Source organism: Camelus ferus, chromosome 1, assembly GCF_009834535.1.
Source record: "Camelus ferus isolate YT-003-E chromosome 1, BCGSAC_Cfer_1.0, whole genome shotgun sequence".
NCBI lineage: Eukaryota > Metazoa > Chordata > Mammalia > Artiodactyla > Camelidae > Camelus > Camelus ferus.
Genome location: NC_045696.1, coordinates 66,765,247 through 66,778,818, shown reverse-complemented (window position 1 = coordinate 66,778,818; position 13,572 = coordinate 66,765,247). Strand labels below are relative to the sequence as shown.

The 13,572-nt window shown below is 39.5% G+C and overlaps 1 protein-coding gene across 9 annotated transcripts in view; it reads left to right on the top strand.

Moving 5' to 3' along the window:
* Positions 1-13,572, top strand: part of TP63 (tumor protein p63) — a 207,709-nt gene that overhangs the window by 125,328 nt on the left and 68,809 nt on the right. For all 9 annotated transcript variants that reach the window (XM_006188860.3, XM_014562700.2, XM_014562699.2 and 6 more), the window contains one exon: positions 2,920-3,174. In XM_006188860.3, coding sequence (XP_006188922.1) covers positions 2,920-3,174 — 255 coding nt within the window. The remainder of the gene's footprint in view (positions 1-2,919; positions 3,175-13,572) is intronic.

The window sequence follows — 13,572 nt, the reverse complement described above, 5'->3', positions numbered from 1 at the left end:
ATGTTTTCCTATTTTTATCTTGAAGAGCAAGCAGCTTTTTGCCCAAACCTGAGCGCTCCAGCTTTACGTTATGTAAATTGAGATGTCAGCATTGGAGGCAAACCCTCATTGTTGTCCAGTAAAATATTTCACCCGAACTATGTGGGATTAAAAATTATGGCATTTAAAGGCATAGCCCTCAACTCCCATATTAATGTTATTAATGACTTGAAATAAGATTTCCACTTCTTTGGTGCCGCTCAATATGTCCAGTCTTACTGCTGTCCCAAGGGGTCATCTTTGTACCTCTGAGGTAAATAGAGTTCCCATTTCTCTCTCTTTTTTAAATTTTATATTTTATTGATGTGTATTTGATTTACAATGTTAGTTTCAGGTGTTCAGTGAAGTGGTTCAAAGTAGTTATATGTATACATACATATACATGCATATATATGTGTGTGTGTATGTGTGTGTGTGTATATATATATATATATATATATATATATATATATATTTCAGATTATTTTCCATTATAGGTTACTACAAGATATCGACTATAGTTCCCTGTGCTCTACAGTAGGTCCTTGTTGTTTATCTATTTTATCTATAGTAGCGTGTATCCGTTAATCTCAAGCTCCTAATTTATCCCTCTCCCTCTTTCCCTTTGGTAACCATAGTTTGTCCCATTTCTCTTCAGTCCTTCAAGAAGCACTGAATGTTTACTCACTGGGTTTTAAAGCTGTGTCCCCAGACTTTTCTCTTGACATATATTGAAAAAAAAAAAGATTCAAAGGGCCATGGTTCTTTGTTCTCATCCAAGCCCACAATTAGCTGAAGTTCCATTCTGTGTAGCTAGAAGGAGGAGAGGGATGGCCCGACAGACAGGCTTTTTACTGCCTGTGAGAAAGTGCTGGGCGCTTTTCTTTGTCCCTTTCGTCAGGGCCGGCTGCCTCCCTAATTGTACTGCTGTAGGGAAGCACGTGCCTCCGGGAGCATTATCTGATTCCTACAGGATGCTCAGGAGTGCTTGGTAGACTGACTCTTAACTTGCACACAAATAATAATTTCTTTTCAATCCCCTTCCTGGACTGTTGCCGCAGGCTTGGACACCTCAAAGCTTTCATTCAGCCAGGGCCTCGGGTTTTAGTTTTTTCTCTCCTAGTTGTCTCACCTGCAGTTTGCCTCACCTGTCAAGAGGGGAAGCTGAAGTTAGGGGGGAGGAGAGGAATGGGAGCCGTAGAAGTTAGAGGGGAGAGAAGGCCAGACTGACAGCTGCTCTTGTCAGCAGGGGGATAAATGTGAAGAGATTAATTGTTATTTGAAGAGCAAATGGGGACATGGCATTCAGCAGTGGAATTCGAATATATAAATGTAATGGAATGGGCATGCGACTGTTAACATTTAGACAGATGCTCCCTGGACTGAATGGAATGGAAGAGTCCTTTCTCCTCCCCATGTGGAATACCTAAAGTTTAGTAAAATAATTTTATTATGCTTAAAGTTCAATTAAAATTGTTTTCAAACATCAATTCCTTTGTGAGTTTGCTCTTCACCATAGTTTGACTATATCTGGGACTCTCAATGTTATATTTCTTTTTAAAATTTTTTATTATAATCTTTACTTTTTCCCCTTAACGGAGGCACTGGGGATTGAATCCAGGACCCTGAGCACACCAAGCATGTGCTCTACCTCTGAGCTATACTACCCTAGCCCCAAGAGTTGTATTTCAGTTGAAGAGCCAGACTCCTTATTTCCTTTATAAAATATGTACTAACAGGACTCCCTTCTTCTTCTTGCTTTTGATTTGTTCTCCCATCTCTAACTTGAAGAAACAATGAGGTTTCCTTGTGTCAGAAGGTTTTACAAAGGGAAAACGGTACCCCAGGCAGGTGGCCCCTTCTGGCAATGTGTCCAATTTGACTCAGGAATGGCTTGAATTATCTGATCAAGCTGACAGGTGTGATGGTGTGGGCAGGGCCCTCGATTCAGAATCAGAAAATTTGGTTTCAAAATCCTTACTCTTTGCTAATTAGCTGATGCTTGAGCGAATCACTTCCCCTCTCCGAGAGTAATACAGTAAAGAGATTTTGGCTGATGAAACGAGAAGTTAAATCATTCGTTCCATAAATGTCTTACTGAGAACCTATTCTGCGTCTCTTCTGGAAGAAATAAAAGCATCTGACAGAGAATTTGTATGAACTAATGTATTTCTGAATTATACCAAATATAGAATTTTAATCATAACCAGACAAAATTTCTCTTACACATATTCTACTTTAGAAAATAATAAACTGCTCCAAAGAAAATAGAACAGATGGAAAATTAGGCCGTGCCTGGATGATATATTAGCATGTTATCTTTTAAAATATATACTGCCTCTCCCTAACCCTGCTACCCATTCCCCTCCAGTCTTCATGAACCCGGTTCTTGAGGGGAAGATGGTAGCCTGGGACAGAATTTAGAATTGCAAGACTAAAAGGAAATTTGGAGAACAACCGATTTTGCTCTGTAAACAACAATTTGATGCTTAAATCCCCTTTAGAACATGTCTGTCCAGTGGTCTTCCTCATTCTGAATACCAGGACAGAAGGGAAAAAGAAAGAATAGCAGGTGGTATTTGTTTATTTGGAAGAATTCATAAGCAGCTACTGAGCGCTGGCTCTTTCTGCCCAGTTTGTGAAAATGACATAATCTACTTTCAAATGCTCTGGAGGAGATCACAGTCTCTAAAAGCTGCATATGAAGCTGTGTGATGTGTGCAGGGCATCCCAGAACAGACACACGCGCCGCGGGCTTCTCTTGGTGTTTTGAACTATGTACCATAAATCGGCCGTTTGATCTTGAATGCAAATGTGAGCTCATGCACCCCATGATGTCTCTCTTGGAGCAATGATCTGCAGCTTAAATGGCTAACGTGGGGGTTTCTGGGTGTCCCGCAGCCACAGTACACGAACCTGGGGCTCCTGAACAGCATGGACCAGCAGATTCAGAACGGCTCCTCGTCCACCAGCCCCTACAACACAGACCACGCGCAGAACAGCGTCACGGCGCCCTCGCCCTACGCACAGCCCAGCTCCACCTTCGACGCCCTCTCGCCGTCGCCCGCCATCCCCTCCAACACCGACTACCCGGGCCCGCACAGCTTCGACGTGTCCTTCCAGCAGTCCAGCACCGCCAAGTCAGCCACCTGGACGGTAAGAGCACTGGGCGCCCACGTGCCATTGAACCCGACCCCCGCGTACAGGGCTCTTCTCCATCACCCCTCTGGCTTTCTCCCCTCATCAAAGCTTAGAGCTCCGTATTGATGGCGGGAAATTTCTCCCCTGTCCTCCAAGGGCATTTTGCTTTTGAATACTTAACACCGAACCAGAGACAGGAAAAGTGCCGTTCAGGAGGCACAGCCTGATCTGGGAACCACAGGCCGGCGTTCCGGCGGGCTCCCAGCCGTTTCCGCTGATGCGTCCTTTCCCGCCTCACGCTGTGGGGAGGTCCTTCGTGTGAGCGTTTTTCAGAAAACACAGAGCATTACGCCGCTGGGAAATCACATAATCGTAGGATTTTGCAGTCTTTGTTTGCAGTCTGCAAGTGTAGGATAGTTACGAGTCATTATTTTGAAGAAAGATATGTCACATTAAGGTGTAAAGAGAAATTAAAATCTCGTTTGTTAAGAAAGGGCTGAATTTGTTTATACATGCAGGTTCTATATCATGAATCATAATGTATTGATACATACATGTTTATTACATTTACAAGCGTTTTTTCCCCCCAAAAGAAGCCTCTAAACCTACATATCAGAGCCCTGAATTAGTTCAAAGAGATTCTGATGAAAAAATGTTGACAACAACAAAAAAAGTATATATAGCTTTTCTGAGAAAACATGGAAATACTTTTTAAAGTGAAAAAGGTACCAGAATGCTTATTCTGTTTCAGAGTCTATTTTGTAATGTGTTATAACATGGATAAAGCTGAAATATAAGGGAGGAGACCTCTGAGACTGGTTTTAAGTGGTTGATCAAAGAACGCCCAAGACCAAAGTGGCAGATAGATGTGTCCAACAATTTAATGTTTGTGTGAATTATAGAAAGGCTTCTAGATATCATCAACTTGCTGAGAAGTGGCTTTAGAATTGTTTTAAGTTTTTTCTCCCCTCTTTGGCAAATAGGTTTCCTTGGAAAGCAGTTCTCTTTGTATGTTATAGCATCTAGGCTTTACTTCTGTTAAGCAAGTTTATGAAATAATCTGCATTAGTAACTATGAAATTCCAACGGAATTTCACACGTGTCCCATCGTTCTGACGTCAATTCTTTGTACGTGGGGGAGGGCAAGTTACACAACTCCCATTTTACTAGTGAGAAAGGCTGAGGAACGTGGGGTTTGCTGACACCCTTCCAGTTACTGCGACTTTTGTGTAGCTGCCCCTGTTTCTGACTTGGCCACCCTCCCCCACCATTAGACTGTATGCTTGCTTTCTTTTTCTACCATGTCATATCAGTGTATCCCAGAATTGTCTAAAAAATTATTTTAGTGCTTTTCTTTCATAGTTTGAGAAGCAGTTCTGTCATGGTTCATATTGCAACCATAAAGTAGAATTAGTAGCTCAAAACTTGATCTCTCTTCCATGTGTGTTTTTTTTTTTTTTAATTTTAATCAATTGTGTCATCATTTTTAATCTTTTTTATGTTAATAATTGTGGCGGTAGACACCACAGGTGAGTACACTTAGAGTCCATAGGCCTTAAATAAATATTGGTTGATTGATCGAAGTAATATTTTGCTGAAGAACCACTAAAATAACCATTGTATAACTGGAGCACTGATGTGTTTTAGAATAGGAGCCACCAGTTGGATGTTTACAGTTGCTGATCTTTGAAGCTAACAGTTTCTCATCTGGCATACTGACGCAGAGCACCACAGTATTACGAGTGACCCCATCTGTGGGATGATGGGCATACGGGGGCCGCTAAATGCAAAATCACTTCCCTCCTAAAATGGCTTAAGGACTGTGGGGATGGAGCAGATGCAAGGACAACATTCCATCAGTCTTTCTTCCTCCTCTCTCCCTCCCCACTTCCTCAGACAGAAATTGTAAGGCTTTTTTTTTTTTTTTCCCAGAGTTAGCACCATTCTGAACCATCTTCCATCAAAGCCCCTCTCTCAGAGAAGTACGTTGTCTCACAACATATGGTTGGGGATATTGATGTAAGTGGTAGGTTAAAAAGGCCAGAGAATGTTCTGCTGAGTACCCTGGTAAAAATTTCCTCATGTGGGACCACGGTGGGATCAGAACCCTGAGAAAGGGGCAGCCACTGTGGTGGTGGGAAAGATCACGTGCTGAGAGCCAGGAAACCTGGGTTCTTATCGGAATCATCCTTGCGACCTTAGCCAAGTCACTTCATCTTTCTGGAACTCAGTCTTTGCTTCTGACGAGGAGGAGCAGGGTGAGATCTACTCCCTTTTCTTAAGGTGAGATGGTATTATTAATGAACATAGAAAGTTTTTAGAAGAACTTAGATTCTAATCAGGTATTTCGCCTGCCATTAACTAAGTGACCTCGGTTAAGCTGGTTTGCCTTTCTTGGATTTCTAGGTAGTGGTCCACAGCCTGCGCTACAGAAATGACAGAATGCAATGACTGAGTTAGATGTCCATCCCCTCCCACTGTAACATGGTATTTGTAATACCATGATATTTATAAGTATATGGTATTTCATTAATGTTCTTTCTTGTTCACAATAAGTGTGTTTCAAGTTCCATAGAATTATGGTATTTATTTTAAATGTCTTCCAATGAAATAAAGGGAAGAGTGATGACATTTTTCTGTATTCTCTGTTTCACACACACTGCACACAGTCACACTCAAACCAACACTGAATTTAGGATTTAGTTTCAGACTTTCTTCTTCTTTTTACAGTGTAATTGGTACTCTTGATAGAGGCCTACCATTTCATATAATACAGTGCTGGTCTAGTATTATAGCTGGGAACAATCAGCCATAAGTCAGCTGACAGTATGGTAATTTAGAAATGGCAGGAAACTTAGGTGCCGATTTCAACCCTGAAATTTACTAGCAGCATTTGGGACCTGCCCCCACCCCCAAATGCATTCTCTTTAAACCTGACTTTTTCTATCTACAAATGAGGTTGTTCAGACTTTCTTTCTCATGAGGATCACATGCGAGGTATAAGTGCACCTATCAGTACCTGGCTAGTCAGGGCACATGCATGTTTACTGAGTCTGAATTTGAATCCCTTGACTTCATGAATTTATTTCAATTTTGTTGAGAGTTCAGTGGTGCAACAAGTAATAATTTGAGAGATGGCAAGTCAAAATGTCTCCTACTTTTTTTTTTTTCTATTGGTTTTGGGCTATTGACCTGCATGCTTCAGCTCCCAGGAACTGTGATATTATGCACTACTCAAATATATGAACGGATGGCACAGGGTGATAACAGGCTCCCCCGTATGCGGACTTCGGCAGGCTGGCCACGCTGCTGCTTTCCTAAGCCTTTCCAAGCAGTTGTGGGTCCGCTCTGCCAGCACCAGGGCCTTTTTCAGCTTTGACTTCCAGCATTTATTGCTCACTTTTAATCTGCCACTTCATGTAGGGGTATGCCTTTTTTAATTCTCTGTGCTCAATAAAGAATAACAGTGGGTTTATGGTGGCAAAGTATTGGAGGCAACCTTCCACCCTCACCAGTGGTTCAGTAAATTGGGGCATATCCACGTGACAACATACTCTATGGCTATTCAGTAGATGCACTGATCTGGAATGCTTTTGGACTTGCTGGTGAAGAAGAGCTAAGCTTTCTGTGACACCTGCTTGAGAATTGAAGAGGACGGGTAAGGACACCACTTCTGGAGGGCAAAGTGCTTTCTTTTGCTGGACTCCAGGAACAAGGCATTTTTTGTGAATATGGGTCAGTCTCTCTTGATCATTGGCCTCATGCACCTCTGTCAGTTTGAGAGATGTTTTTACCACAACCCCTGACACACAGTATTATCTGTGTGCAAACACTGGGAAAATCCTCAGGTCAGTGTTTCTCTGATGTGCTCAGCCTGAGATAATGACCCTGGCCTTTGGACAGACATCACTTTTTGCTCTTGTGACTTTCTCCCTTCAGAGACGTCAGGGTCTTCTAGGGCAGGCACCTTGACCTAGTGCTCAGCCCCATGTCCAGCATATAGTAGGCTCATAAAAATATATTTTTTAAAGTGTTTTCTCATGGCTAAAGGAAACAAGTACCCCTCCATTCTGACCTTGATTGTTAACTCTCCGTGAACTTGATGGCTTTTGCCTCCACCCATGATTTAGAGAGCCTTCTTCCTTTGCCTTTCCTAATCATGCCAGCCTCGTGTTGTGTTCAGAGCTTTGAAGAATCTGCCTTGAGCAAGTGGAGAGATTAGGGAGGTGGCATTTGAAAGGGGAACAGCCAGTTCCCCAGAGAGTTTCATTGATCCCAGCATCTCGGTCTTGCAAGCTTGCTTCCCTTGGCTTCACAGGCAAGCTGAGATGCATGCCTGTGGCCCACCCTCCCTGTCATCAGGTTACCTGTAATGTAAGACTTCCAGAATGAGGCTGCCAGCTCTGCAGAAATCTAATGCAAGCCAGCCCATTGCGTGGCCCTCTGGAATCTTGGGCCTCTTAAGAATAGCCCATCAAAGGACATGATGTACAGACAAACTTTTCCATGGTGAATATGATTTATCAGCTTCCTTGCACAAAGGAAACACGTCTCTCATTAGAGTTGGAGCCTTCCCTGGGGCTTGTCTTCAAACTGTGTGGCTGTGAGATTTCATTGCTGAGGGACAGCAGTCAGTGGACTTGGCTCTTGCCAGCGATACATTTGTTAATCATAACAAGGTTATTTTCACTCTTCAGCATAGCTGTCCTATAAATCTCCGGAGGTACATCTGAGAGTGTCTTTTTTGTGCCCCTCCCACAGTAAAGAAAATAGTAACATTGAGCATTTTTGCCTGTTATTAAAGCTAATTCTTCGTTCTCAGAGAATGGAGAATGAATGTCCTAAATAAAGGACTTGGAGATTTGGTGATGGTTCCTCTTACTTACTTAGCTCTAGGTTTTGGATTTAAAAGCAAATTTCCATCGTAACCTTTGCTGCAGGGGTTTGTTCCCATTCCAGAGCAGAATCAACTCAATCAGCATGTTTGCCCTAATTTGTTTAAATTAACTCTCAGCTAAAATATTTGTGATAAGCCAGTTTCGCCTAATCTAATGTTTAGGGCCCTCCCACACTATTCAGTGATTTGCTGAGTGCACTGTAGAGTTTCTATTTAAAAGAAAAAAATTTAGTACTTATTTACTTCATCTAATATTATGAGAAATCACCATTTATTAAGAAGAAATAAATAGCAGATTTAAATAAAACTTGCCTTTTTTTCTCAAATGTATGTATGTATGTATGTATGTATGTATTTATAGAGAAGCTGCTTTATTATTTGTTTATTGAAGTATAGTCAGTTCACAATGTTGCCGATTTCTGGTGTACAGCACAGCATTTCAGTAAGCTTGTTTCTTTTTCTGCTACAAAAAATAAATAAATAATTAATAGCAGCACCGCCCCCCCCTTTTTTTTCTGTTTATTCTTTGTCCTGCTCTTCTGTCCCCGCTTCCCTCCTCCTCCTCCTCCCCCCTCTTCCTCCTCCTCACCCACCTCTGTCCCTTAGGTTATCATTCTTAGTGGTCACTTTGGTTTTGTAGGTATTACCAGCCACTCAGTATTTTGTGTTCTCACTGTAGCTTTGGTTTCCCAGAATGGCAGATTATTATGAAGAGGACTGCAATATACATGAATTACCACGGAAATTTCCATCAAGAACAGGAATCAGATCGTTAGGCATTCCTCTCACAAATCACTTTGACCAATAATGGACTACCTTGGAGGTGGCAGACCCAAATATCTGTGGGACGAGGGAGGTAGCATAAATGAGTCAAATGCTGAGAATGGGAGGGATAAATTAGGAGTTTAGCATGAGTAGAAACAAACTACTGTACATAAAGTAGATAGACAACAAAGCCCTACTGTGGAACCCTGGGAACTATATTCAATAGCTTGTAATAACCTATAATGAAAAAGAGTATGAAAAAAAATATGTATGTACATATGTGTGTGTGTGTATATATATATATATAACTGAATCACTATACTGTACACCAGAAATTAACACAACATTGTAATTAGCTATACTTCAGTTAAAAAAAAAATGTGAGAATGGGGACAGTGGCAAGATGAACTTACATACCTTGTCTACAGGGGCAACTACTCGGCAATTCCAGCCTGGTGTCATGGGGGAAGGTAGGCCTGGAGTTAAAAGATTAATTTTTCAAGAACATCTGGAACCCTGGCTTTGCATGTAATATCTCCAGATCTTCAAATGATAGTATCAGGTTTTTTTTTTTTTTTAAGTTGTAAAAATCACAGACCAAACAAAACAGTAGCCAGACTGAATGGCATCCTTGCAATATATTTACCAGTGACAGGGGACAATTACTTAAAGTTTAAATAAAACAACTGAAACTAGAGCAGGCATCTGAGGGAAAAGTTATCGGTAAATATATTTCATTCGGAAACAATAATTCTCTATTTCTTTCAAAAGTCTGTTTATAAAGTCATCCCCTCCTGCAGTGAACTAAACAACATACTGTCAAAGTAGATCTTTCTCAATTTGTTTTCTTGCAGTAAGTGACCTTTCTACCTTCACACCCCATACAATTTTATTTTGTAAAACTATAATGCTACGCAGCATTGGATCCTTGGCATAAAGAAAGAATCTTATTTGTTTGTTTTGTTTTAATCCGTAGAGAATTTATGGGACCACGTAACCTACCTCTCTAAAATTGGCCAAAGCTGTGCTCAGAAAAGGACAGTGAGATTAAAGGGCTTGCAATCAGTTTTCTCAGTTCACTCACTGATGGCTGATCTTAATTGGGACATAAAGAGAGTGCCAGAAGAAAAATCGCCAGAAAATTGAGATATAAACGGAGAATAATGTCATAGCATTTGCTAACGACTTGAGAAAAAGACAGTATGTCATTAGATCGAGCAGAGGTTTCTTCACATCAGCCCTGAGGGATGTGTGCTCTCCACGTCTTCCCATACGTGGGCTTTACACCTCCTCCTGTTTGCATTCCCTGCCGTTAGCCATTTCCATAGTGTGACCAAGTAACTGTCCCCACCCCCTCTGGTGGAGCAGGACAGATGTATTTTTCTCATGGAAGGTATTTAGCAATCAGCTGTCATGTCATGAGTTAAAGCAACTGCATATGAAATAAATCCTCATGGTTTTCTATCAGCAGCAATTAGTATGTCTATCAGGTCACTGTGGCCAGAAGGAGGCTTGAGGTAACATAGCTTTCTGCCCAACAACTTCTAATTTTTTGAGATTAAAGGAAAGTTTGTTGTAGGATAGAAAGGAAAATCTTAGATTCTTTGAAGCCCTGCAGATGTTTTGTAGACATGGGATGTTTTCTTTTTTTTAGGACAACGGGTCCTCTAATTAGGCACACAGAGGCCTAAAGGTAGTGATCTTAGCAGCCTTCTCTCCTGTGGTTTTTAATAAAGATTACGACCCCATCATCAGGCTCCCCTCAGCTGAAATTTAAAGGAAACTGAGAGTAGCCAGAGGCCCTGGATCTAGTTTATTGTGAGGTAAGTTAGGGAGAGAGTCTCACTTTATGAATAGAATGAGCCTTCTCATTTTGGTTTGAATCTAATAATGAAGACTCATGATGTCTTAGTGAAAACAACAGAACAGTACAATCCGCCACCTTGTTACTGTATGAGAAAGGTCTGAAGAGTTGGAATGTAATTTCCAGGGGTTTTTACGTGGGATTAATTCTGAATCTGTAAGTTCACCCAACAGGTGTGCTTGTGTGGGTTACTTCATTTAGGATGCACTTTTTGTTTTACTTTTTATGCTGTTTAACCAGTATCATCTGCACTAAATCTTGTGGAAAATACAACAAATAAGATGAGGACACCATTTCAAAAGACTTTCCTCTTTCTTCGATTGGTTTCCAAGTTGTACTAAATAGGACGAAGGATGATTGCTTAACTTAGGATTTGCATTTGAATTTGAGAAGTCATCTGACAGGGTCCTGAAGAGGGTGGCTGGTTAAGTAGAACGCAGAGTTTAGAAGGCCAGCTTATGGGTACTAACAAGCTACAGGATCTGGGGCAAGTAACTTTGTCTCTGCCAATCTGTTAAACGGGTATTGTAATATTTACTTGGTAGGATTGCTGGGAGGCTTAATTAAAGTTCACAAAGAACTTTGGGAGCCTGAGAGGTGAAGCTCTGAAAACACATGTTATTATCTTATCCTACATTTTTATTTTTAGATTTCCCTGCATGAATACTACATCACATCCATGCCTACAGTTCAGGCAGTTTTTCAAAGTATTTCTGTTTATAAGCAGACCCAAAATGAAACATCACAGATCTGTAAGTCCCTAGGAATCTGGGATGAACATATATGTAAACATATGTGTATTTTTTTTTCTAATGTAAAATAATTTCTTCTTAAAACAGGTTTGATTGGATCCTGTAACTATTAATCAGATACTTTTTTTCTTAGGTCTTGGTGTTTTATTGGTAACATTGCAGCAAACCAGTATGGGAGTTTTAAATTGTGATCATTTTGATTAGGTCATTAGAAGAAGCATTTAATCTTTTTCCTAAAAATGCAGAAGTAGATACACATATTTATATAAATACAAATATGTTATTCTTGTTGAGTAACAAAGGAATTGATTTATAATAATTATAATTTGGACTTCAAAGATATTCCTTCTTTCTCTCCTTTTACTTTTTTCTTCTGCCCTTTGTGTTAATTTGAGATTTTCATATTTATGAGTACAGAGCTGTTATGTTAAATGATATAAATTACCTCTACTTTTTTTTTTTACTGCTTTGTATTATTGGAAAAGCAAATTTCATTTTCCCATAAGAACAACATTATAATTATGGATTACATTTCTGACCAAGGAATTGTCATCAAGTCAGTCATAGATATGATTAACTCTGTGTCATAAAAGCAAAGCTCTACTATAAGCTATAGCTATTGTTTAAAATAGCAAAATGATTCCCATATTCCTACAAAATTCGTTTAAATATCTTGTATGCCTTGACATGTAGATATTATTTACTTAAAAAAATCTTAAGTTATTTATTATAAATGTGACTTGTCTAAAGCTGACATACTCTTATAATAAACATTTAACTTAACATTTGACATACCAGAATTTTGATGCATTTGATATGTACTAATTTGAGAAGTCTATTTTCTCAAAATTTTTTCTAGGGGAATTAGAATTAATACTTACAAAATGTATTCCTTTTGCTGAGAATTATATCCAAATAAATTCTGTAGTGTAAACCATTATTTATTTTTAAGATATTGAATCCATTTTTAAAAGATATGATGGATTTTGCTTGTAAGAAAAAAACAGAAAAACTAGATTTTTTTGAATATGAGAAGAGAGTTTTTGTGAGTGTTTACTAGCCCTGTCTGCCACCATATTCTCCAAAGTGGAGTAGTCTTGAGAGGCAAAAATGTCCCCCAAAGCAGCTGGTTACAAGAAGGGTGGGGAGTGTTAATGGAGAGAGGTCTGTTCTTTGCCTTGGTGATCAAGTCGTGGAGGCCTTTGAGGACACAGATTGTGTATGAGACCCAGGGTTTGGTGTTTGCCTTTCAACAGTCGTCTATTCAAGTTTATCACTTGCATCTCCGTCTTCCAACCTTTCTGTACAAAACAATGGCATTAGTGGGAAAGACTTTTGGGAAATGGTGTTTAGTTGATAATTAGATAAAGCAGATTGACCAACAGGTAAAATAAAAAGTATTTTCATAAAAGAAATTTGGAATACCTTTTTCTATACTTCCGCAGTTGGAATGGATGCATAGGAAGTGTATCCTGTTGTGATAATTAATTATTCCTTTTTTGAACTAACCCTACATAGACCAGTAACCTCTTTTTTCCTTTTCTCATTGTCATGCCTAGAATCTGTTGAAGTTATGTATGTAAAAATAAATGCACACTCTTTTAAAACATTTCAGTCTAACTTTATTCCCTTTGAGTTTAAGAAGATACTTGGCAAATAACTATTTTAATTAGTCTTTAAATAAAAATCATCAGCCTCTTAAGAGTTATCATGGGCAACTCATTCTTTAAGCTTATATTTTTCTTTCATAATATGGTTATGGATTATAGTTATCTATCTTCAAAGACTGTAGCTTACACTTTCATGTATAATTGTAACAAAGGCATATTTTGCAGATACTTATATTTTATTGGTATAAAAATCGGAATGACAAGTGATGGGGAACTTGAGATGTAGAGAAGAGAAGAGATGTCTCACTCAGCAGCAGAACCAGAAGGAAATACAGACTTCTTTCTGTCTAGTTTCCTACTCAAAAAGCATACATAAATACATAGCTATTTGTATATGTTTCTATAATATGTTCATATTTCAGAATTGATTTCTTGCCTAGCACTCCACAGCTTTCAATTATAATGCTCTTCTTTGCATACACATTTTAGACATAGATGTTAAAAGGTATAAGAGTTGTGCTGGGA